Raw genomic sequence first — 24,731 nt, 5'->3', positions numbered from 1 at the left:
TGTACCACAATATCAAACAAATACAATATTAATATAGGCTATTAATAAATGGAAGTCCATCAAGTACGTGTGTGTGTGTGTGTGTGTGTGTATGTGTGTGTGTGTGTGTGTATGTGTGTTTTTAGAGGGGGTAAGCAATGTAAGAAAAGCCAGACCATCAACACACAGAAATTTTGCAAAGCCTGTGATGCTTTATGCGATAGCTAAGGCCAAGGTTAAGGCACTTAAATACAAAACAAGTCCAAATATGAAGCAAACAACTAAACATAATGCTGTGGTCTGGGAACCCAAACAGAAGGATTTAGTGCATGTAAAACAGATGTGTATAAAGCACCATGGTTGGGCTCGCCTGTCAAGATATGTGGAACAACTAGCTTATATTAGAACCGTATTACTAATATATTAAAATACCATTGGGAAGTGTACTTCTTCACTTTCTTACTGAGAGTTCAGTGAAAAAACAAAACAAAACAATAGCAAATATGAAGATTCATCCAGTGACTAGATAGCTTAGCTTAGTTTAGCTTAGCAAAAAGACAAAGCCTGTCTATAAATTTGAAGATTCATCAAGTGAACAGTTTAGCCTTGCTTAGCTTAGCTTAGCAAAAAGACACAGCTAGCCTAGCTCTGTTTAAAATCCAGCCCAAGCTGTTTTAATGCTAAGAATTTCTACTTTTATAGTGACTGTTTTTGTTGTTGTTGTTGTTGTTCTTCAGTCCAAGTTAAATAACTGAGATGCAGGTGCTGTTGGTCACTGGACAGAGCCAAGCTAGCTGTTTCTCCCATTTTTCTTGCTAAACTACGCAAAACCAAATTAAGTGGTTTTTTTTTAATGTATAGCTTCATACTGAATGGATAAAGAGGATATTTCCCCTAATTTTGGCATAATTCTATCAGACTTTGCTTGCCAGTTTGTTAAACTACTACAGCTACTATTTACTGTATACACAAACATTTTTTTTTTTCAACTACTGGGGTGTAAGCTGCTTTCAGGAGCTTGCAAGATGTGCCTTAAATATCATCCTGCTTAACCTCTTAACAGATATCTGGATGACAGCTGAACAGATTCTCAGATTGTATCCTGTTTACATGGCCACATGAGGGGAAAAAAGGTAAAAGGCAAAACTAAATTATTTCTAATTAGAGGAGCAAACCTGCAGCTCCCTGGGATCCAGTTAAGTTAGCAGAGAGAACAGAGCTGCATTGTCTGAATTCCTTCTGATCTAATAAAATAAAAAAAAAAGTGTACAAAAATATACAGCAACCTTGTGGTTTGAGATGGTTAAATAATTTGCATTCATTCTTTGTACAGTTCCTGTGAATCACTAGGATGTATGTGCTTCTTGCATACAAACATCATTCAGTACCTTTCCAGCACACCCAGCGTGCCAAAAACAGTGAGAACTCAACATCAACCAGACGGAAGGAAAAACTTGAGCTAACCCGTGGCACAGCAATGTGAGCACAATTTTGACAAAAGTGTTTAAAAACATGCCTTGAGCTGCGTCAACATGTAGAAAAAAAAATCGTATCATTCCAAGTAATAAATAAAGAAACTTATTTGAAGAAAGAGATTGATTGTAGTGGTAGAACACTTGTCAAAACCGTTGGGTGCTGCCATGGGTGACTATTCGGTATTTAAAGTACATAAAATAACAGTACATTTCTTTCCCCAAAACTTCATGGAAGAATTGTGAATTCTGTCAGACGGTAAATTGCCAGCAAATGTATTGCAGGTGACCGTAGCTGTGACGATTATTAGATCAGACTTTACACTGCCAAAAAAAACAAACTACTCTTTGAAGCAGCTTCTAAGTTTTTGCTTTAAATTTGAAGAAATGGCTATTTCTCTTATTATATTACTGAGATGTTGACTGAGATATAAAATGGTAAAAAATAACCAATGACCCTCATGTGTAATACAAAAACAAAAATTAATCTTGAAGTTGATGAACTGGACCTAGAAACATGATATGGCTTTGGTTACATCAGAAATCATCTGACTTATCATTGAAATCTAAGCGATATTTAAGCTTATGAGCATTTCTTACTCTGAATGTCATGTCTTGCAACAAATGAAATTATTTCTTTGATATCCCTCTGTCTTTCTTTCAGGGATCAGAGGATTGGTTTGTTCACTCCATTCAATGTCACATAAATTCAAGAACTGAAAGTAACCTTAAAATTAGACTGTACCATATTTTTCGTCAAAGCATTTTGAAGATCCATCCATTTCAATTCACTTTCTTCCGCTTATCCTGTTGAGGGTCATGGGGCTGGAGCCTATCTATGTTGGAGATATGTCTTATAATACTGCAATGTTGTATGTGGGCTTCAAGGAACACTTTTTGGGAAATGTATTTGCCCTCCTTCCCAGAGCCAGAAACGAAGATAGAGCTCCCCTGTATGTGTGTGTTTGTGCAAACCGCTAGGTAGCTCAGCACAATCAGTGGTAGTTGGTGGGATGTGTTAGCATACCTATGTCAAAACTCATCAAACAGATCAGGTTCAGGATTTTGATTTCTCTAGTAGTAATCCTCCTCATCCTTTCTAACAAAGTGGGCAAAGTCATCATGATTATTCGTAGCAGTAACTCTTCTCGTTGTCAGCAGACGTTCTGTTTGTTGGCCGAACTTACAATGGGGCCTTTCAAGAGCTGCGTGAAATCAAATTTGTCAGTAAAGTAGTTCAGAATACATGTCTGATTCTAAAATTAACACGTCCCCCCATTATGTTAATGCCTGCAAAGACCGTTTTGGAGAAAACTGGATATGATGACTTTTGACTGAGGTGTGCTAACAGCTCATCAAACCCATAGCAATTCATCGTGCTAAGCTAACTGTCCGGGCTCTGTGGGTCTCATCTTCCTACTGTACACAGGAGAAGAGGATATCTATCTTCTAAATGGGTTTCCCAAATGGTTGGCGTGTCCCTTTAAGAACATAATTACTCTGATGGAGAAGATCATCGTGAACCAGCTAAACAAAAAAAACAACAGTTTTTGACCAGAACAGTCTGAAATGCTTGTGGTCTGAGGTACGACACTTTACGTAGAGGCATAAAAAGGCTCACATCCTATTTAAAAAAGAAAAAGAAAAAAAAAGACGTTGTGATTTCACATGAAATATAGTCTTGTGGAGCTAAAGCAGTTGCAGCAGGGAACATAGAAAGTTTGGATTTAGTTACCAGTGGTATCGAGATAGTGAATGCAGTTAAATGTCCGTTGAGCTCCTTCAGGAATACTGCTTATGAGTTGAATTGGAAAACATACACTATACTGATACTTCAGGTATTTATCTTTTCATCATCATCAATGTGCTATTTATAGCTCTCAAAAGATAGAAAGGAATTACCAAGCTGGCAGGTGTTCACAGCATTCAGATCTTGCAATCCACCACTGTCTTGTTTCTTTTGGAAATACGCGGTACCTGCCTGTGGAGAGAAACATGGCAGCAAAACGTTCATCTCTACTGGGTTGATGATCCAGGGTGTGTCTTGGCGCAAGCAAGCTCAAAAAAGATTAGATGAGCCTCAATCAGGTTCTGGAAAGTATCCAGTCCTTAAATGGCTGGAAGCATTCGAGCCTTTGGTGAAAACAACCCGCCTCCTCTGGATCTTAGTGCCAGTAGACATGACAGTAGATGTAAATGCAGAGAGGGCTGCTGCAGCTTGGGACAGTGGCACTATGACGCCAGGACAGTCCAGGTCAGAGCAGAGGTTTTTGTTTCTGGTATGATACCACAGCCATCTTAGTGGTTGAGTTGATAGTAATCCATCTCTTCAAGCTCGTCCGTGCCTGGGCTATTCTATCAAGGCAGGGGCCCCATTGGGAGCTGGCCCTCCATGGTCAAGCTTGGCAGCTTCTCCAGCTGCTCCTCCCTGTGTCTCATCAGTTCCAGTCCAAATTCAAGCCCCAGGCCTGACATTTGCATCTGGGCCAAAGTCTGCTGCTGGAGCCCTGCTGCCCCACCAGAGGGCTTCATCTGTGGAGCAGGTTGTAGTTTTAAACCTTCAGTAGAAGCCATCGCTGCACTGATCCCGCTACCCTCCCTCGATGTCTCTTCCTCCACATCATCCGCCTGCGGTTCGTCCATGTCCTCTGTCTCCACTGAGTTGCAGTCGTGCGTGATGTCCTCGCAGCTCATGGGTGACACCGGTTTCTGTCGATTGACTAGTGGGACACCTGGGGTGCAGGTGGCACATCGGTAGAGGTAACTACCGGACTGGACCAAGTTAGATGGGGGAACTGCAGGGGCTGGCAGAGACTGCAGGATTGGAGTGGAACTGAAAATGGTCCCGGGCGGATCTATGCAAATTGAGGGGACAGTGCAGTGACGGGAGGGGTTAAGGCGGTGGGAACGACCTCCTGCTGGACGGTCACAGCGCCGCCCTTGTGGTAGACGCAGGCAGTCTTTGCAGGACTGATAGGAGGGCTTCACTTTTAAAGGGTTTCCTGTGCTAGCACTGTCCTAAATGGAGCAAATTAGGAACAGAATACAAAATATGGTCAGTGACAGCGGCACGCAGAGTATAAAGTTGTTAGTAAAAATAAGAGACAGCTTATATAAAATCAGGCTTGTAACATGGAGTTAAACAGCAAATATTACAGCATTACTCACGTCAAAGGCTGCAGGGCAGCTGCGTTTGGCGGCGAGGCGATTGCTGTTGTTGGTGTTCAGGTTGGCTAAGCCCAACCGGCTTTCTTCGCTCCTCTCCAGCTCCTCCCCTGTTTTATTCCCGTCTGAATTACCAGGGCTTTGAGCCAGGGCTGCCATCTCAGCCTCCTCCTTCTTGGCTTCTTCCTCGTCCTCTTCCTCTAGAGTACTGAACTCAAGCCTCAGTCTCATATCCTCCAGGGGATCCAGACGCCCACATGTCTGGGCAGCTGTGCCCTCACCTGGTAAGACTAGATGGGCCATGGGGAAGCCCTCATCCTCTAGCAGGGCATCTCTCTCCACATCTTCAATCTCAATGAAAACTCTCTCCATACCCAACAGCGGGGGCCCCCGTACTGGGGTGGAAGGCTCGCTGTCTAATGCAGAGTCTGACAAACGTCTGAAGTAGTAGTTGTAGTTGAGCGAGTCGAGGGGTTCCATCTCCAGACCCATACCTCTGCAGGGAGATGCCCCGCAGCCTCCCCAGGCCTCCTCCTCTCTGAGCACCGGTGTCTCCTCCCCACCTGTACAGTGGCCAGAGGCCTGTAAATCAGACCCCTCCTCATCAGGTCTCCACAGCTTGTTGTGGCGCTGTTTACTGCAAAGACAAAGTATATTATTTTTCACGAGTGAAGAAAACAACCACCATTACAGTCTTTTTTAGCACCCGTTTAATCGGCCACTATTCTCTTGGTTTTTTATAAGCATGCGATAAATGGAGAGCTAAGCTTACCTAGCATCCAGGATTCCCTCGTATTCCGCCAGCTGTTTCATGAAACCAGCATTTGGCTGAGCTATACTCCGCTTCTGCTTGACAAAGTTGTAGGCTTTCTCCAGAGACCAACCGTATTCCTTCATCGCATAGGCAATAACTGTCGAGGCAGAGCGGCTCACGCCCATCTTACAGTGCACAAGGCACTTTGAACTGTTCTTCCTGTTAGACCGAAAAAGCTGGTTGGTGATGCAGAAGTTTTGAGAAACGATGTAAAAAGTTGTAAGAAACAATCAGGATAAACACATAAACACATTAAATATGTCCAATCCTTAAACTCCAGTCTTATTTTACTGTTTTAAATTTCTAGTTCGAGTCTTTCTTGGAATAGTGACACAGTTATGCCTTAAATTAGGTGTCCTGTGTGATAATGGCCTTTGTACTTAACAAAAAAAACTGTTGTTCATAGCTCTTGAACAATTGGTCTAACAATTAAATAATAATAAAAAAAAAAACAAATAACAACAGTAACTTCTCTTTTACACCATAAATCAAACGGCCTCCTTTTCCTACTCTCACACTTTTTGTAGAATGTCTCACTTGGCTTTGACAATAAAGTTGTAGGTGTCGTTCCAGTGGGCCAGCAGGTCGGTGGCGTCTTCATCGTACACACGGACGTTGTGATAAGAGAACATTCCTGGGAAGAAGTTGTCAATCTCTCTGGTGACATTCAGAATGTAACCCACTCTGTAAATAACACAGTCATACATTAGGGTCTACTCAAACTGCTGCTCTGATTAAACTACGGGAAAAACCGTCCGCGTTAATTTAAAGGGAATCAGCTCACCCGCAGTCACGTAGTTCTTCCAGGTTGGAGGCGTTCCACTCAGAGCCCTACAGAGGGAAATAGGAACAGGATCAGAATATTAGTGATGGAACCCTGCCAAAGTTAAAGGTCGGGGAACTGTTAAAGGTAATCTGTCAGTGCGACAGCGTAGAAGAGTCATAAAAACAATGCATATAAAGTCCAAAAACTCACCAGGTATACGTGGTCAAAGATAAGCGTGGCCTTGTCCATCTGACCCAGGATCAGAAGCATCTCATTGTCTATAAACTCCTTGTATTCTTTGAGGTTGCAGCTCATATGCTGCTCCAGCTCATTACGGATCTGAGGATGAGGAAAAAAAACATTGGGAAAAAATATAGAATTACTGCTGAATCTACTCCTTAAATCTACGAACTGGGATATTTCTTAGAATATGTAAAATAGTTTCATTTTGACCTCTTTAAGAGAGCGATAGGTCTTCTCTCCCAGTCTCACAGTTTAACGGTTATAAAAATCTGTTTGTTCAATCTGAGTTTTCAGTATTTGGATCAAGTAGTAGAAGTAAAGTTGGGTCATACGGTCCTCTAAATACCGTAGTACTTGGACAGCGAGTAGAATTTCCTACTTGTGATATTTGTCATTTTAACCCAAAAACGTGACAATCAGCATCGATTGAAAAAAAATAAAAAAGGATGTGGAGGATTTGGCTCAAAATACTTGATGAGGACACTGCAGTGAAGATGTTTATATAATAATAATATCAAATAAAGCCAGAATGCATAAAAACAAGGTCTATCCTGTATTTTGTTGAGCTATGGAGAAGAATGGGATTACATGGATCTAATTGTTCCCTTGATGTACAGAAAATGTATTTTTTTCCTGAAGAGTAGAGTATTATAGAAAAATCTGGATCATACTAGTCACTAATGAGCTGCTGCGTCAGGATGTACCTCCTTAGAAGTGATATTCTCCAGGTCTTGAAACATCATGATGCTGCGTAGTTTGGCTTTAATGAGACACTCTGTTCTCTCGCGTTCAGTCGGCCTGCAAATGATGAAATAAAAATCATGATAACAGCCGTCAAACACACACACACACACACACACACACACACACACACACACACACACACACACACACACACACACATCAGATGAGTTCCCAAACTACTTGCTGTGTTATCCTCCTCCAGCAGCATTAGGGTTAAGTGAGTGGGTGATGTGATGTGGGCGCCTGTTGGGTCTCACCGGTCCATGAACATGGTGGGTGAGTCGGGCCGGGTGGTCTCTAGGTCCGTCATAGCATTCCACTCATTGATGCAGCTTTGCTCTGAGGTGATGCAGCTCTCGTAGAAGGCCATCCATGTAAGAGCGATGCCTCCGGGGAAGTAGTTGAAGCGGCGAGACACCTCGCATGCCTTGTGGAGGACCTGCAGGGCAGACCTGCAGGGTGACGCACAGAAAATCAGTCAAAATCAACAAGATGGGAAGTAAAACAAGCGTAGCTGCTGATAAAGTAGTTTAGTTTAGTAGAGGTGATAACCGACCAGCAGGTGGCACCGTTACACATCTTTACACAAGCACTACACCAGGAGTGACATCATAGTGACTTCCTGTGTCAGTAGTTTATCAAACCCAGAAAACTAACATGATCTGAATGAATGTAATTAGGAGAGTTCAGTCTCTGAGCGATGGCGCTTTTCCCCTCTTCTTCTTATGGAGGTTTTCTTGTCTGTCAGCTGCTTCAATACAAATGCAGCCAAACATTCCCAACAACTCACATGGTTTAATTCACACATTCACAAGGTCTCACTTTTCTGTGATAAAGAAATCAGATTAATGTCCAAACCTCCTTTGTCGTACCATCTTAAACATTTACCAACTGCTGATATCTGCTATTTCATTTTAACTGGTCAGAGCTTTAAAATATCTGGAATTATTCTAAAAATGTGTGGGGGGGGGGGGGGCATTTCCTGGACATTTATCCTGAGATTCATGTGGACACAAAAATAAAATTAAACTAAATACCTACAAAACACTTGAATGCCTTTATTGTAATGGCACCATTGCCTGGAACATTTAAAACAACATTCTGATGCATTTTGGCATCAAACCTTCATCAGCGGGACAAAGAGATCCCATTTTGACAGAAGCCAACATCCAAATTCTAATTTTAGACATCAATAATTAAGTTCTGACGAGTAATAATTCCAGCTCAAGATATTTTTTAAGTCCCCTAAAGTCAAGATGACCACATTGTTCTGTTTAGATGTTTACAATCAAGTTCTGTCTTGGAAAAATGCTATAAATATCTTGAACTACAAATATGACTCAGTAAAAAAGTCTTGTAGAGATCTCAAATTTTTGTTACGACCAGTCACAATTTAAGTGCAGGTACCTATTATTGTATTATTTATAAATATCTTGAAATAAATTACGAAACGAGAATTCTCGACCAGGTTGTATTTTCAAATCGTCAAAACCATAATAACACACATCTTGAATTAAACGAGGAAAAATGATGTTGCAGACGTCAGTGGTGAAGATCCAGTCTCGAGGGTAACGCACATGGTCAATGTGAACTGTGTAATCCAAACTAAACTGAATAACGTGCATTTTATTATTTACACGTGTCACCAGTTGACGATCCTCTCCAGTAACGTAATTGCATTGATCTAAAACTCTCTGTTGTTTGTGTTGCTGTGCTGACCGAACTGAATTATGTTTCAAATCTCAAATAACATTTTTGAGCGGTGATATGGTTAAAAGGTCTAGCGAAAAAGATGTTGTTGAAATCCATGTTGATTTTTACAGATATTACAACATTTAAATGTTTAAAAGGCTCGATGCGAGCCTTCCGTCTTCATCCACAGGTCTGACAGCGACAGCAGTTACTGCATTCACAGCACTGTGTCGGTATCTGTTTATGTGAGGTGATCTAATACAAAGTCCCGGTGTTGGACGAAGCTCCAACTTTATCCAGTAGACGTTGATGAATTGAGTTTCCAAGGCTAATCGCATCATTCTATATCCTCACTGCACACTGGGAAATAAAACATGGCTTTATTGCGATTCCTGAACGTTTCCATTAAGAAAACTGGGTCGGATGAAAAAATCTGGCAACGTTTGAGGTGCTATGTGTTCCAAAACTGACCGTTCCAACACAATTCTGTCCAACACACCAAAAGTAACCCCATGCTAACATCAAGAATCACTCACCACATGGCCTGCACCGATACAGGCTTGAAGACATGTGAGCGCCCTGCTGTGTTCACGCTGAAGCCTCTGGTGAGGAAGAGGACAGAGAAGATCAGCTAGTATGGAGGTGTGGAGGAACGATGGCAGGGTGGGGGGGGATGTAAACACAGAGTGAACACGGCTTGTTCATGAGACTATTCAGGACACCAACCTGTGGAACATTCCTCCAGCTTACAGAGACAATGTTACCAGGTCAGCAAGAACCGTTCTCACGCTTACAAATGCATGTAATTCACTCTTTGGCCACTGGTAGGCAGTAAAACGCAAAGAACAACCACCAAGTCACATGGCTGTTGAAAGAGGGATATTTCACTCCTCCAGTTACTGGGAACAGCAGTAGTTACAAACAGATCAGACTAGGGCTTCCCAAGGTGGGAGATCACAATGATGATAAATAAAAACATGTTTGAAAATCATTTTTCTTAAAAGGGCTTTAAGTGTTTCTAAAAGTAAAATTGTGGTATAGATTTGGCTATGTATGAGTGTTAGAGCATGCTTCAACCATTTCCAAGGCTAGTCGGGGTCCCAAGTGTCCTTGGACCCCCTGGATTACATCACCACTTTTATCATTAAAAAACAGGATCCAGTGGAGGTTTTGAGCCTCGTCTGAATCTTATTTTCAAGGACAAACTGTAACTTACCCATCTCCATCCAAATGGATGTTGGTATCACTCCACAGTGGTAGCACCATCCCAATAGAGCAACTTTTACTGAGGGTCAGAGAGGTTAAAGAGTTATATTTTAACAAAGCTAATAAGAAGATTAAAACGTACCGAATGTTGGACTCCAGGGAGATTTAATTACCTGTCCTTGTCTGTAAAATCCATTCCCAGGACGATATTTTCCTCCGTATCCTGGTGGCCGTTGGTGTAGATGACGACCATGTAGCGCACCCGGTCCGACCAGCCGCTCTCTAACCGCACAGCCTGAGGAACACAAGTTAGAAATACGTTTGTCTGAGGAGACTAACATGTAGATTCAGGGTGTTGGCATGTTTAAGTATTCACAGTAGATGTCAGAAAGAGGGAGTTATACGAACCAGCTTAATGCGATCTTCAGACCGGAGGATCTTAAACATGACCTGCAGGTGTTGAGGTAAATCACCTGCAAACGCAACAAACGCTGAATCAGTCGACGTGAAGCGAAAAGCATCACATTCGAAGCAACTGGAGGGATGTTGGGTCCCGACACAGGTTGACCTCAGCCATGCAGTCATTAGCTAAAACAGCCTATACGGGAAAAAAAAACACGACTATTAAAAGTCCCTCTCTGGACTGAAGGTCGGCCACAAACGGAGCATTCAGCTTTGTGTAGAGGTCGTTCATTGTTGGTTTTATTTTCCAGTGGGAGGAAGAATGTTTGCAGATTTCTGTCAATGAAGACAAACTCTACAAACCGCCAGTTGTATTCGGCTACAGAGAACAGTCGTGGAATGACGGATTGAATTCAATTTGATGAATGAGGTCGCGATGATTGTCAGCTGAATAATATGCATTTATCTGAAGAAGAAGCCACCTTGGTTCTCATCATTGTTCAGAATCAACAGCACAGACCCAGAGAGAGATCAGCCTCCTCAGCATGTACAACTAGACTTTTGAGGAAAGAATTCCAGAGCGCTCCGTGGTATGGAAGACAAAAGCTGCCAAATATAGAAGGTCCAAGACAATTTTATGTCAAAAAAATGAATAAAATAACAGATTTTTGTATTTTTTTTTGGCAAAAGAGCTTGTTGGTCTATCCTTTCAAACACATTTTCTCTTGCTTTGAGCTAATTTAACAGTGAATGTCATGAAACAGAAACAAAAGCGTGTGTTTCTGTCCCTACCTGCATGTTTGTGGTGGGTGGGGGTCTTTGGTCCCTCAGGGGTGCCGCCCTGCTGGAGGAAGAGGGCAGCGCCTTTGACCATGAAGAAGCTCTCACTGAGGCTAAGAAAAGGAAAAGTGAAAAAAAAAAGAAAAGATTTAAATCATAAGGAAAAAAAAACATCTCATGTTTTCCCATTTTCATCACTTGTTGGTTTTATGGTTTCTGCTCCTTCACTTTGACGCCCCTTCAGTATTTCTGATGCTATTACAATTCAAAAGCATGTGACTTTGAAAGCACATAAACTCAATTCAGATGTGATCTGATAGAATTTATATATTTTTTGCTCTCCATTTATTTAAGCGAACCATGCAAGGTTCACCTCTGAGGTCCATTATCATTGAGGAACAAGAAATACCAGACCACTGCTGCCATGGCGACGAGGCATCCAAACACTTTTGTCACAAGTGGGAGGACCCGCAGTGATGTGTACATGACAGTGCTATGAATAGGAAATCCATCAGTCCATTTTCGACTGCTTACTCCTGTTAAGGGTCGTGGGGGGGCTGGAGCCTATCCCAGCGGCTACTGGCGAGAGGCGGGGTTCACCCTGGACAGGTCAACAGTCCATCACAGGGCCAACACACAGAGACAGACAACCATTCACACTCACAGCCACACCTACGGTCAATTTAGAGTATCAATCAGCCTCGTCCTCTCTTGATGTCTTTGGACTGTGGAGGAAGCTGGAGTACCAGAGAGAACCCACACAGGAACAGGGAGAACATGGAGACTCCACATGGAACGATCCCGTGCTGGAGCCGGGACTCAAACCCAGAACCTTCTTGCTGTGAGGCGACAGAGTCAACCACTGCCCCAACACGCTGCCCAGGGTAGGAAATGTATTTGATATAGTACTTGTACATACGAGAGAAGTATTAATTAAAATGACTGCTGTTCATCTTCATTGTCACTTCCACACATCTAAATGAGCGAATCACCAGCTGAATTGTTTCTCCTGAGGTCTTTTTTTCAAATAGAAGCACTGCTGCTCATGGTTCTCTCCACTGAACAGGCCGGCGGTGTTGAGCTGAACCACAGCGTCATAGACGGGGGGCTGTAAGACAGCGAGGAGGGAGAAAGGGGAGGAGTCCGACTTGGCTGAACTACGCTGTCAACCTGATTTGGAGGTTTAGAAAGATGAAACTGTAGGTGAGAAAGCGCCGAGCGGCCAGGTGAGGTGTGAACCCTCGCTGCTTCGGTACCCAAAGGAGACAACGTCCTTGTCACTGAGCGAGGATGATGATCTTTAGCTGTCGTCACTCGATTACATTCATGTTGCTAACCTTTGTGATGTCACACTATCAGGTCACGTCTTGGATGGAGAGGACGAGAGTGCTTGTGTTTTGTTTCTCTCACAGAACAGAGCCGCATTGTTAAACCACATTCTCATTCCCCTTCTCAACACACACACACACACACACACACACACACACACACACACACACACACACACACACACCCTTTTATTTCGGCTCTCTTGCTTGTCTCCCCAGATTAAAGGATGAGACAAGTAATTTTACAATGACAGTAAAGGAAAGAGGAAAGTTTTATGCTGATTTAAAGTTGTAATACGTGTTGCAAAAAGATTTAAATCCTGCAAAAGCAATAAAAGCAATATTACTTCCTAAATATGGTTTCTCAATTCAGATATTAGAGTTTTTTCACAGTAAAACCTTGAAAATCTTGACAAAACCCAAGATTCAAACCAGAAATAAACCATAAATACTGTCTCCACAAAGTGTTCCAGTGACCTTGACCTTCGACCATCAGCATCTTTCTACATCATCTTCAAGTCCCAGCGGATGTTTGAGCCTAACTCTAAAACCATTCCCTCAAAGCCTTCCTGGGATAAGAGGACAGACAGACATGTTCTACAGCACCACCTCCAGATGTCATGCTGATGAATCCGTTTGCCAGGATCAAAAGTACACTACCAGCGGACTGAATAGAACGAGGGTTTTCTAGGTGGACTCACATGCGGCAGATCTCCCTCCGAGTCAAAGCAGCTTTCTCCACAAAATGAGGCAGCTCGGTAAACACGGATGAAGGTTTCAGCATCAGATGCATCCTGCTGGTCGCCAGCAGACCACCCAGGCTTACTAAGTCCCCTCTCGCCATCTACAAAGAAGACTCCGCTTTCTCCCAACCAAACTTTGTCTTTAAGCCTCTCCCGTCCCAGACCCGGTTCTTTGTCCTTCCCTCTCTTCCTCGTTCTGTACTCCTTGTCAGACTCGGCTCGCTATCACCTCCTCGCAGAGAAGCCATGAGGACTGACCGCGTAACACCCATCCAACAATACCATCATTCATTCCACAGCTGAGAGGCGCGGGTGGGGGGGTGGTGCTACTTGGCGTCCGTCTCAAATGTGACATGCAGAAATTAAGACTCTACACTGATCAATCACTAAGCCACAGAGCAGCGTGACACTGGCTGACTAACTCCAGACAAAGCATGACACGACTGTGTCAACCGTGAATGACCCACCCACACACACACACACACACACACACACACACAAACACACACAACGGACAAAGACAGAGTCTGTGCCTGAGGTTTGCTGACACAGATCATGGCTTTTGTGACGTTGTCTTGATTAAAGGGACACTTTGTGACGGTGTTTGTGTATTTCTATTATGTAACTGAGTGAGGGACTCACTTTAAAGACCTGTCAGGTTCAATGAACTCTGATGCCAGCAGCTTTTTCTCCTTGACATGAACTTATAAAGGCCAGGACACAACATTTACTGAGTTCACTGAAAATATGGATTCCTCAGGTACAAAGAACAAACTCATCACCTACCAAGTCAGTTTTTTAACAATCAAGGAACTAAGTTCATGTTCGGTTCACATTTGAACCCAGCATTGGTACTGGTGTTGTACCTGATGATACTTTTTTGCACTTAAAAGTTCTTTAACCACCCTGCATTTAGTCTGGTTTAGTGAATGAAAAGCAGCAGTTTAAACAAGGACAGAGACACCGAGTGATGCTGGTTTTTCCCTGCAGAGTAGAATCATCTTCACACGTCCCAAAGGTCACAGAGACCCGTAACCACACACAAGACGAGAACACACACACACACTCACACACTCACACACACACACACACACACACACACACACACACACACACACACACACACACACACACATCTGGGTTTAAAGGTGTGTGAGTTCTCCGTCTCTACAGAACTTCTAAAACAGGACGATCTCACCTCTGGTTGTTTTTCCGGTCATCATCGCTTCCAAAATCCTGAAAAACAAACAAACAAAAAAAAAGAAGGTAGAAAATATAAATGGGGGTAAAAAAAAAGTCCTTTAGTGTGTAAGTGAATACATCATTTCATTAATTCATTCATTACATGCGCAGTATTTGTACACTTACATGTGTTGATACTGCAGTTGTGGCCAAATATATATATATATATAGTTTTCAGTTTACAATTTTACATCACCGTACAAAAAAACCCCAACAACAACAAAACAATATTGTGATGCAGGTTTAAATCTCCTCTGGACCTGGAACCTGGAATCCAACAGAACTAGAGAGTATTTTTGTTTCTGTACCTTGTGGATTAAAGTCAACCGCGCTCACTGGTGGAGATGCAAGGAATCATTTTGAACATCCTAAATTATCATATACAGGATTCTGAGCACGTTCCTGATTTGTTTAATCTGCCAAACAAGTGGCGTTGAGGACTGGGCAATTATCTTCTAGCGCCATCTGCTGGCAATCTTCAGAAGTGCTTTGTAATTGAACGCCCCACGGAGCTGAATCACTTGGACATCTTTGAAGAGTGTAAGTTCTTTAAAGAGTGCCTGCATGCACACACACACACACACACACACACACACACACACACACACACACACGTATCCTTCACACCAGCTGACAGCTGCAGAACAGTGATGCAGGACATGATATTTAAAACCCCCTCATCAGGCAGAATGTCACTGCTTCCCATAATCCACTCCTCTACATCTAGAAAGTGGAGCTCTTGTTGTGATGCCATCATTTCACGGGGACAGCAGAGGGTAACAGTGAGATTTTGGATCCCATGTGGGGAACTTTTATTCACTTTAAAGGGATATTTCACCCAAAAATGTCAATTCGCTCATTATCTACTCATTTTCATACTGATGGAAAGTCAGGGCAAGTGATTTTCGTCAATTAGACCCTGCTGGAGTTTCACAGGCGTCAAAAGACGTTGCAGTGATTTCACGAAAAGAAAAAAAAAAAATGGGAGACTGATTTTAAAATGCATAAAAAGGCTCCATGTGGCTCATTCAGAATGATGAAAGTTCCTCAAGTCTCAACATGTAAAGACGTTTAGAAAAACGTCACTGACGCCATTTAGCTTTGCTACTCACTGCAGCTTCCAGCCATGACGCCATGTTTGAAGTGAGGCAACAAACATGGCGTCAGTGACGTTTTTCTAAAAGCAACTTGACACATCGAAGCTTCAGGAACACTTAGGTGACGTGAGACGAGCAGTAGGAAGGAATTTTATCGTTTTATGATACATTCTTTCTTTTTTTACATTAAAAAATTCGCCTCAGTTGAATCCAGTAAGGCGGCACAGTGGTGCAGTGGTCAGCACTGTTGCCTCACAGCAAGAAGGTTCCAGGTTTGAGTCCCGGCTCCATCACAGGATCTTTCTGTGTGAGTCTCCATGTTCTCCCTGTTCCTGTGTGGGTTCTCTCTGGTACTCCAGCTTCCTCCCACAGTCCAAAGACATCAAGAGGGGACGAGGCTGATTGATACTCTAAATTGACCGTAGGTGTGACTGTGAGTGTGAATGGTTGTCTGTCTCTATGTGTTGGTCCTGTGATGGACTGGTGACCTGTCCAGGGTGAACCCTGCCTCTCGCCCAAAATCCGGAAGAAAGCAGAAGAAAATGGAAGGATGAATTCAGTAACCTGGGAACTTACAGTAACACCTTTTCCTGTGAAACTCCAGCAGGGTTTTACAGACTAAAATAACTTCACTTGACCTGCTGTCACATGACGGGGACAGGATAGTGACTAAATCTTCATTTTTAGGTGAACTGTCCCTTTAAGAAAAACAAATTCAGGTACGAACTGGAAATGCCTGATAATTTTATTTTGTCTCACTCTGTTCAGGAAAGAAAAGCCATTACTTAATCATTATGATTAGAATTATTTTCAGGGTTGGAACAAGCACACCACCCTCCACTGCAGCTGGAAGTAAAAAACTTGAAGCTTAAAAGCAAATCATCCTAGAAAGCTGTCAGAACTACAATATTTGTCTTAGAAATGTAGGAGAATGAAAGTCAAGTCCAAAGAAAGAAATACTCAAGCAAATGATAGATAATCAATCCAGTATATTTCAGTTTGTCATGTAAAAGTACTTTGGTAACAAACAACTATGCTGATTTGATTTTTTAAAATTTTACTTCACGTTTTTGGTTTTCCTTGTTTTTCCTTCTAAGTTTTGTATTTATCATCATTTTTGCATGAATTTATGTTTAAAATGCAAAACTGATGGTTTCACAACAAAATATTTAAACGACTAAATACTAGTACTTCTATTAGTGCTTCTTTTACATGAAGCTGACTGCAGTAACCTGGCGGCTGATCTCCTCCACAGACGATAACGACTGAGTGCTGAGAGGTTTCAGTGAGTTGTTGCACACAAACCGGGAGGTGGTGTGTGTGTGTGTGTGTGTGTGTGTGTGTGGGGGGGGGGGTGATAATCTGGTGGGATGTCTCTCCGTTTATACCGGAGACCCTGCCTGAAGAGTCCTGGGCCACTGATCGCTCCAAGAATTGTTGGCACTTCCCTTTAAAGTGTCATCTCCACCAACTCCCAGCCCATCAGAGCAGCCTGAGTGCGACGCAGCGAATGTTTGCAGCAGCAAAATGAGCACTTTGTTCTGACAGCTAAAGCCAGCAACCCCCCCCCCCCCCCCCCCGCAGGATTTTGTTTACAAATCCGCTACCACAGTAGCCACGGTGCTCGCAACAAAGCACAAATAAATCAAGTTCTGACACACTGGTTAACCCTTGGTGCGGGATATTTAACCCCACACACATTCGCGCTGGATTTCTGCTGCTGCTGCTGCTGCTGCTGCTGGTGCAGGCGTGTGCAGAAAAGACCCAGCCCCGGCTTTCCTACTCACCTCCCCCGCACTGCTGTTGGTCGTGCTGGCCGAAGATGCTGCACTGGGGGTGGGAGAGCGCTGCAGAGTCACCAGGGCCATGGTCGGTTGGTGGTAACCGTGGAGGGAGGGAGGAGAGGAGGAGAGGAGGAGAGGAGGAGGAGGAGGAGGACGACGACGACGACTGTGGGAAGATGCGCCGCTGAGATTGTCTCTGTCACCGGGGAGAAAATGCCTAGTCAGACTCCCATCCAACAGACTCCTGAGGCCGGGGGGCGATGCGGCTCCCTCTCGGTTACGCTCCGTGCGTCCTCTGCGGTAACCGGAGTCCTCATGAGCGGGGAGAGATGAGAGATTTCCTCCGTTTGTAGCGAGCCGCTGGACCCCGCGCTTTCATCGCTAGTGCGCAGACAGACAAACAAAACAGTGTGCGGGTTGCAAGCGGGGCAGAAATGACATGCAGCTTCGCCGCGTCCCTGTGATTGGCTGGCCTAGTTTGCGTGTGCGCTGTCATTGGGCCAATGTTGTCAAGGTGACTGGCCAGACTAGGTACTCACAAATACAAATGATGATGAAATAATATTCTGCGCATGTTATGAAACGCAGAGTTTGACATCTTGAAGCAAATATTTGTATATATTGGGATAATTGAAGAATTTCATGCAGGTTGAAAGACTTTAATTTACAAAAAAATTACATGGCGTCACATATAAATATACTTTTTTATCCACAATAAATGCATTGAACCAAACTGCACATGACTCTCGCTTCTCATCATGGAGGAGAAATAAACAACAACAGTCCCGGCGTCTTCCCTTCCTGAGTTCCACCATCCTCCCATGATGCTCTTTACCCATCTGATAATTCACTCCATCTTTTAACGGCTCTCAGGAAGTGACAACACATGTGTGCACGTTTTCTACTGGTCCTGGTCACTGATGCTCTTCATAAGGAGTTTCCGGAACCGTTGGGCTCCGTGTCAGACGGTTGCTGTCCGGCCTCCTGGTCCGACTCCTGCAGATTCTTACCCAGCGTCTCGATGGGCAGCAGCAAGGCCACGACTCCGGCCAGCAGCGAGCAGCAGCAGTACAGTGACAGAGTCAAATACACCGATGTCTTGAGCAGCACCTTCAATTAAAATTTAAAAATAAAAAAAAAGATTTTGAGGAACCATCAAACATGTCAACATACAGTAGAGAGAGAAGGAGAGACACTCCTGTGCTGGCATTTACTGTGACCAGTGTGTGTGTATGTTTATCAAAGGTGTGGAACCTTTGATAAACATACACACACACAAATTGATGGCACCAGTTTGGTGATGTTGATGGATGGATGTTGAGCAAACAAGCTGCAGACTGTCAGGACAGACTCAAGCAGGATTAAAACACAACTTTATTATGATTTTAAAGTCTTTTATTCAGAAGAAGAATGCTACCCTAAGTTACTGCAGACATCTCATCTGAAGTAGAAGCTTTTTGGGACCTGAATTTCATTTGGTTCATGGGAAGGCATTCTTTTTATTTTATTTTTGTATTAATTTTTTTTTTAGAATGACAATGAATGACCCGGCTCCATCACAGGATCTTTCCGTGTGAGTCTGCATGTTCTCCCTGTTCCTGTGTGGGTTCTCTCTGGTACTCCAGCTTCCTCCCACAGTCCAAAGACATCAAGAGGGGACGAGGCTGATTGATACTCTAAATTGACCGTAGGTGTGACTGTGAGTGTGAATGGTTCTCTGTCTCTATGTGTTGGTCCTGAGATGGACTGGTGACCTGTCCAGGGTGAACCCTGCCTCTCGCCCGAAAGCTGCTGGGATAGGCTCCAGCCACCCCCCCCCCCCCCCCCCCGTTAACAGGATAAGCAGAAGAAGATGGATGGATGGATGGATGGATGGATGGATGGTTTAATGACTTGTGGCTGTGTTGGAGGTAAAAACTCTTTTTCTAGTTGATTGCAGTTTCGGACACACAAATACCTGCAAAGTTGTGAACTACAAAGGTATCAAGAAACAGGTGGGCAGGGTCTTGTCTCCCTCTTTTGTCCTTCTGAAATTCCTCAGACTTTTTTTTTGTTGCTGTTTCTGTGTGTTTAACTAACCGCTAACAGAGATACTGGCTCCTGCATACCTGTGCAACAAAGGGAGTGATCAGGGCTCCCAGCCTGGCCATCCCACTGGAGGTGCCCATTCCTAAGGCTCTGGTTTCTGTGGGGAACACCTAATAAAAGAGCATTTTGATCAATACATATACAAATAACTGTAAAAGTAAAGGTTGAACGGTGGATCTACCTCTGGTGTGTAAACAAAAGCAACTTGGTATCCTCCAGAAATGAAGGCTCTACCGATGAAGATGGAGATTGTAAGAGCAATCCTATTAAAAAATGAGAGACGCACTGATATTTGAATGCATGTGGGGTGCTGTTGATCCAATGTGACAAAAGTACGCATGGTTTACCTGCCGATGCATGCATACAAAGGTAGAATGCATATAGAAAACATGAAGAAACACAGAGCCATGCTTTTCTTCCTGCCGAGGCGATCGATGGCCAAGACAAGAATTAAAAGACCTGAAACAAACAGAACATAAACACGCGAGAATGAATTATGTTGGGACATGATCCATTATTCCTCGCTAAACTTCTCAAGTCAAACTCGATGTTCTTGCCTTCACTCTATGATTATAGACACACGTGTCTTGGATTTTAGCTGAAATCCCATCTGTGTTGCTTTTGAGTTTTGCTGCGAAGGCTCTGATGAAGAACTATGGAGGCGCCCCTCGTGTACGGCCGCCTCTTGGCATCGGCATCATAATTGTTTTTTGGTTGTTTTTTTTCCTTACGGTTTCATTTACACATCCACAGCTTGGAGAAATTGAGGGTTTCACCTGGGAATTCAGCCAAGGTGGTCCATAGAAGATCTTTGTAGTCAGCTGATGTCAAAAATTTGCATTCTAGACTACAGCTTGGGTCAGTCTTAGCCCCCTGGGTCACTACAGAGGAGGAAGGAAGGAAGAGACGTTTATTTAAGTTTTTATATTCTCATATGTGCGACACATAATTTGATGCACGTGAAGCCAGCTGCCACTCACCCCCACAGGAATCTCCACTTTGGAACAGCTCGGTTGTCAACAGGATTACTCCATAATAGGAGAAGGCATTTGCAAACCTTCAGATTAAATAAAAAGACAGCGTTATAAAAAAAAAAAGGATTTGTATAGGTAGCAGTAGATAAAGCATTTAATACACGGCTGGATCAATCCCCTGCTACACACATTTTGTGAATCAAGTTGCAGAAAGCACAAGCAAGATTGAGACCACTTGATTAAATAGTAATATTTGTCCAAAATATTTAATTAACATTGAAAAACAGAAAAATGTGTGCTGAAACGAACCATATAAACCAGAGGAGAAGAGTAGTTCTGCAGTACTGACGGGTGAAGAGGTCTTTGATCCGTCCACGTTCATTCTGTGAGGTGAAAATGACACAAATAGAAAAATTGAAGCAATTCATCTTCATGCATATCAACAAACAGCCCAATTCTAACTTCACCTGCCATTTACAGCCCATCAACTTCCCACGAGGTATGGTTTTCCCATTGTCCTTGGCGATCCGTATCAATGTGGCCATGGCTTTTTCTGGTTTTCCCATCAGTATGTCAAAACGAGGACTTTCAGGCAGCCACTGTGTAGCGCAGAATTCCATTTGAGATAAGGGTTGATGTTATGGGTCCTATTTAAATAATTAACATACTTACAAAGCAAAGGCAGACAAAAACAGCCATCGGCGTCGCGGAGAGTGCAAGTAGCCACCGCCAGCCTAGAGTGGGCATGACCCACAGGGCCAGGAGGACCTCAAACACAGCACCAAGGGCCCAGAATGCCTGATGTTGAAAAAATAAAACTTCTTCTAAAAGATCCAACACTGAGATATGGTGAAAGTGAAACATTCATGAAAACCGCCACTGTACCGCGATCAGCATGATGCAGATCCCTCTGGCCTTGGATGGGAGGAATTCAGAATACAGGGTCACCCTGAGAGGATAAATAGATTCTTTTCCATCAAACTTTGCGGCGCACGTTTTGCAGAATTATTCACTGAAAAAAATTAAACCCACGACTGAGGAGCTCCTCCGATGCCGAATCCAACGAGGCCTCGCAGCACCAAGATCCAACCGTACACCGGAGCAAAGGCACTCAGAAGGCTGTAGTACAGAGTCCAGCACATGCAAACAGTCAGTCCCTGTTTACACATACAGACGACACAGAGTTAAACATGGAATATTATATAAAAATGACCTCAAAACACAACAGGATACTCACTACTTTCCTGCCGTATTTGTCAGACATGTTCCCCCACACAGAAGAACTGATCCCCATCCCTATAAACACCACCTGAGGTGAAAAAATACCCCTCATTTTTAATATTTCACAAAAAACACTGCAAAATTTCTAATCAGAATATATTTGCTGAGAAAAGGGACATTACCGACGTTATGAGAGCCACCTGATAGCTAGGCAGGCTCCACTCGCAGTGCAGCTGTGGGCTCAAGATGCTGAGGATCATCATCTCCATGGCGTCTGCAACCTGCACGCAGACGCTGAGCGTTGCAGGAAATGATTTGACATTCACTGCTGCACGTGATTAAAAACTTTCTTACCCATGATAAACCAGTGACGAGGGAGATTTTCCACTGAAACTTCCCAAAACCGACAGCCTCCAGTGCTTCATCCAGAGTAAAGGTTTCTGCGGGGGGGGGGCACAGGTCAATGTTCATTTGAGTGATATTCATGCATCACTGCTCAAGACTCAAAGCAGACTTGAGGAGAATTACCAAGATGACCAGAAAAGTTCTTTTCCTTAACATCATGATGTCACATTAAAGTTTGCGACAAGAAATATCACTCTATCTTTAAATGTGTACTGTATGTATTTATGTATCCTAGAGTTATGACTTGAAACGTTTTTGGTGCATTGACCTTTGACCACCAGAATTCAGTCACTTCATTTTCCATCCCTGCGGACGCTTGTGCCGCATTTGATGAAATTCCCTCAAGGCTTTCTAACAACATCACGTTAGCGAGGATGTGACTGACGGACCGCCTAAAACCACGTGTCCATAAACATGACATGTCTGAGCCGGAGGCATTCTAACTTGTTATGTTGATACGTTTAATTGTTACTTAATGATGCTAAAATAGAAGCTGATGACAGGCTCCTCCTGGCATTTGGCAGCGTCAAACTGTGAGGAGAGTTGGCTGGTAGCTGATAGAAATGCAGCACGACAAACTGATTACTGATTGATTCTCTACTTATCTTTTTTTTTCAAACATTACACGAGAGCTGCAAAAACAACTACAATGTACAAACCTTCAGTTTTATGACATGAGGCAACTCCTTCTGAGGTGATAGTGCAGATCTCATTATCTGTACCTTGATCTTCATCACCACGACCCACAATATGTTCCTCATCTCTGAGCCCGGACAAAGAATGAAGTCAGGGACAGATGAATGTGACAGATTGAATTTCAACCAGCGGGCAATATTACATGGATGTACCTGAACTGACAACAACTACTCCAGGACAGGTGCTTCCTGTTTCCTTTAAGACATCTGAGGAAAACACAAAGACTTGTCTTACCGTAGACCAGAATCTCTCCAACGCTTGTAAGAGACTGAAACTGTCCTTCCCCACTTGTCCATTTCAGTGACCCAAAATGATCTGAATCTTTGCATCACTCAACACACCGGTATTGTTGTCAAACCTGCTAGTGTGGTGCCAGGTTTCAGTGGGACAGCCAATCAGAGAGCGATACCTTGAAAAGAAAGGGGAGGAGCTACAAACCAGGAAAACACAAGGTCTATTTCAGGAGGGACTGGTTAGCAGGGCAAATGTGGCCACTGATTTAAAAATATCTCTACTTACAGCACATTGAGATTCACTAGAATATTAATTAGGAATGATTAGAACAAACCAGTTAGTGATTCCAATCTGCCTGGTGCAATTAAGAAAGTGTTTCCACAAGAGTTTAGATGTCAAAACGTACAGAATCTTAGCTCGAGCTGGTTTTATACCCTTAACATATAAATTAAATTCAAAATGCAAGCATCAGAGACTAAGCTGATGGCTGCTTGACTGTCCTGTCAGCCTGGTGTGACTGATGTTCTGCCAGCAGATGTCCTCACCTCATCCTCACATCGTCCTTAACAGTGTCAACAACATGTCATGACACAAAAATGATGTACGAATGACTTTATGGAAGCTACTGGCAGCCGACTGTTGTAGCCTGAGGCTAACAGCAGGCTGTGCTCTCACTCCACTGGTCTGTAGACGGCTGTCAACTGCTGTGGAGGTACATACATGTTTAGTTCACATTCCAGGTTAAAGGCAGGACACACACACACACATACACACACACACACGCAGATTATTTTATGTCTCTGTAAAAGCCCTTTGACTCTAATGGCTCCAGTTGATTGTAAAAGGCACTATGACACCCGTTAGCTGATTAAACAAAGGTCTGTTTGTCTTCACGATGTTTAATCTTCAGTATGTCTGACAGGTTTAGTCTCCAGTGTCTCATTTAAAAATGGCAAACTGACATGAGTTGAAACCACAGGCAGCAAATAAAGAAACCAAGCCTACTTTGGCAAAGGAGTAAATAAGAACACTGCAATGAGGTCCTCAACCACAAGGGGGACCTCCGTCTGTATCATGGCCCCCAGCTTCCCAGAGTAGATCTGGCCCCTTACTCCACTCTTATTACCTTCATGAGGGTTCATGTTTTCTGTCTGTCAGCATGCGACAGCTACAGGGCTGTTTTTACCAAATGTGGTGGAGGGGTGCAGTATTGGACAAGAGGGATACCATTCCATTCAGGGGCAGATTAGTCATAGCACCACCTAGTGGTGAGGGGAAATAACAGGTTTTTAATGCAATGGACAATTTATGAGCCGACCACATCCATCTCATATTTGTAGAGAAACACCATTAGAACTTGATCCCAGCAGACTTTGGGCTAGAGGCGCACCCTTCATTCATTCTCGCGTTTGGTGTGAACACACCTTGAGTCATCAATAATGACTATAAATGTTGGTGTTGCATAAGAAGGGGAGACTGTTGGTGGCAAACTTGGCTTGCGGGTCCACAAGTTTTTAGGGGACGAAGAAGAAGTCCGCGGTGCATTGTGGGCCATAGGTAGCTCCGTAGGATTCACCTGAACCGACCTACAATGTGGGCGTGTTTAGGCTGGAATTTAGGTTGCGAAGTAGGTCACTACTCGCGCCAGTTGTGGTT

General features: G+C 43.4%; 3 protein-coding genes across 4 annotated transcripts in view; 1 reads left to right on the top strand and 2 right to left on the bottom strand.

Annotated features, from left to right (window-relative positions):
* Nucleotides 1-685: 685 nt before the first annotated feature.
* Nucleotides 686-17,908, bottom strand: ssh1b (slingshot protein phosphatase 1b). Its single transcript, XM_086187332.1, has 15 exons — nt 17,461-17,908; nt 14,533-14,570; nt 11,276-11,376; nt 10,490-10,554; nt 10,255-10,376; nt 10,092-10,160; nt 9,412-9,477; nt 7,441-7,635; nt 7,144-7,237; nt 6,407-6,535; nt 6,215-6,261; nt 5,968-6,114; nt 5,389-5,589; nt 4,620-5,253; nt 686-4,469 (listed from the first exon to the last, which is right to left on the bottom strand). The coding sequence occupies exons 1-15, from the start codon at nt 17,539-17,541 to the stop codon at nt 3,810-3,812; spliced, it is 2,649 nt and encodes an 882-aa protein (XP_086043458.1). The 5' UTR covers nt 17,542-17,908; the 3' UTR covers nt 686-3,809.
* A 204-nt stretch (nt 17,909-18,112) lies between these two features.
* Nucleotides 18,113-23,193, bottom strand: svopb (SV2 related protein b). The gene is made up of 16 exons (XM_086187045.1): nt 23,076-23,193; nt 22,805-22,908; nt 22,095-22,180; nt 21,923-22,021; nt 21,757-21,828; nt 21,552-21,676; nt 21,405-21,468; nt 21,192-21,317; nt 20,987-21,118; nt 20,829-20,902; nt 20,526-20,602; nt 20,322-20,426; nt 19,893-20,004; nt 19,727-19,808; nt 19,566-19,655; nt 18,113-18,567 (listed from the first exon to the last, which is right to left on the bottom strand). The coding sequence occupies exons 1-16, from the start codon at nt 23,168-23,170 to the stop codon at nt 18,385-18,387; spliced, it is 1,626 nt and encodes a 541-aa protein (XP_086043171.1). The 5' UTR covers nt 23,171-23,193; the 3' UTR covers nt 18,113-18,384.
* A 1,439-nt stretch (nt 23,194-24,632) lies between these two features.
* myo1hb (myosin IHb) overlaps nt 24,633-24,731 on the top strand; it is a 16,548-nt gene continuing 16,449 nt past the window's right edge. For both annotated transcript variants that reach the window (XM_086186444.1, XM_086186443.1), the window contains exon 1: nt 24,633-24,731. This exon is cut by the window's right edge and continues 139 nt beyond it. The gene's annotated coding sequence lies outside the window, so the exon portion shown is untranslated.

Source organism: Aulostomus chinensis, chromosome 19 (assembly GCF_037954235.1).
Source record: "Aulostomus chinensis isolate RoL2024-O1b breed Wild chromosome 19, RoL_Achi_v1.0, whole genome shotgun sequence".
Lineage (NCBI taxonomy): Eukaryota > Metazoa > Chordata > Actinopteri > Syngnathiformes > Aulostomidae > Aulostomus > Aulostomus chinensis.
The sequence above is the reverse complement of the archived record's forward strand: the minus strand, read 5'-3'. Positions and strand labels throughout refer to the sequence as shown.

Coding starts and splice junctions, on each gene's coding strand:
- ssh1b (XM_086187332.1), bottom strand. CDS start 17,541: ATGGCCCTGGTGACTCTGCAGCGCTCTCCCACCCCCAGTGCAGCATCT. Junction 11,377..14,532: donor GACCGGAAAAACAACCAGAG/GTGAGATCGTCC, acceptor TCCTTTTCTTAG/CCTCAGTGAGAGCTTCTTCA. Junction 4,470..4,619: donor GCTGCCCTGCAGCCTTTGAC/GTGAGTAATGCT, acceptor TGCTCCATTTAG/GACAGTGCTAGCACAGGAAA.
- svopb (XM_086187045.1), bottom strand. CDS start 23,170: ATGCAAAGATTCAGATCATTTTGGGTCACTGAAATGGACAAGTGGGGA. Junction 22,909..23,075: donor TGGAGAGATTCTGGTCTACG/GTAAGACAAGTC, acceptor GTCCGGGCTCAG/AGATGAGGAACATATTGTGG. Junction 22,022..22,094: donor TCGTCACTGGTTTATCATGG/GTAAGAAAGTTT, acceptor GTCTGCGTGCAG/GTTGCAGACGCCATGGAGAT.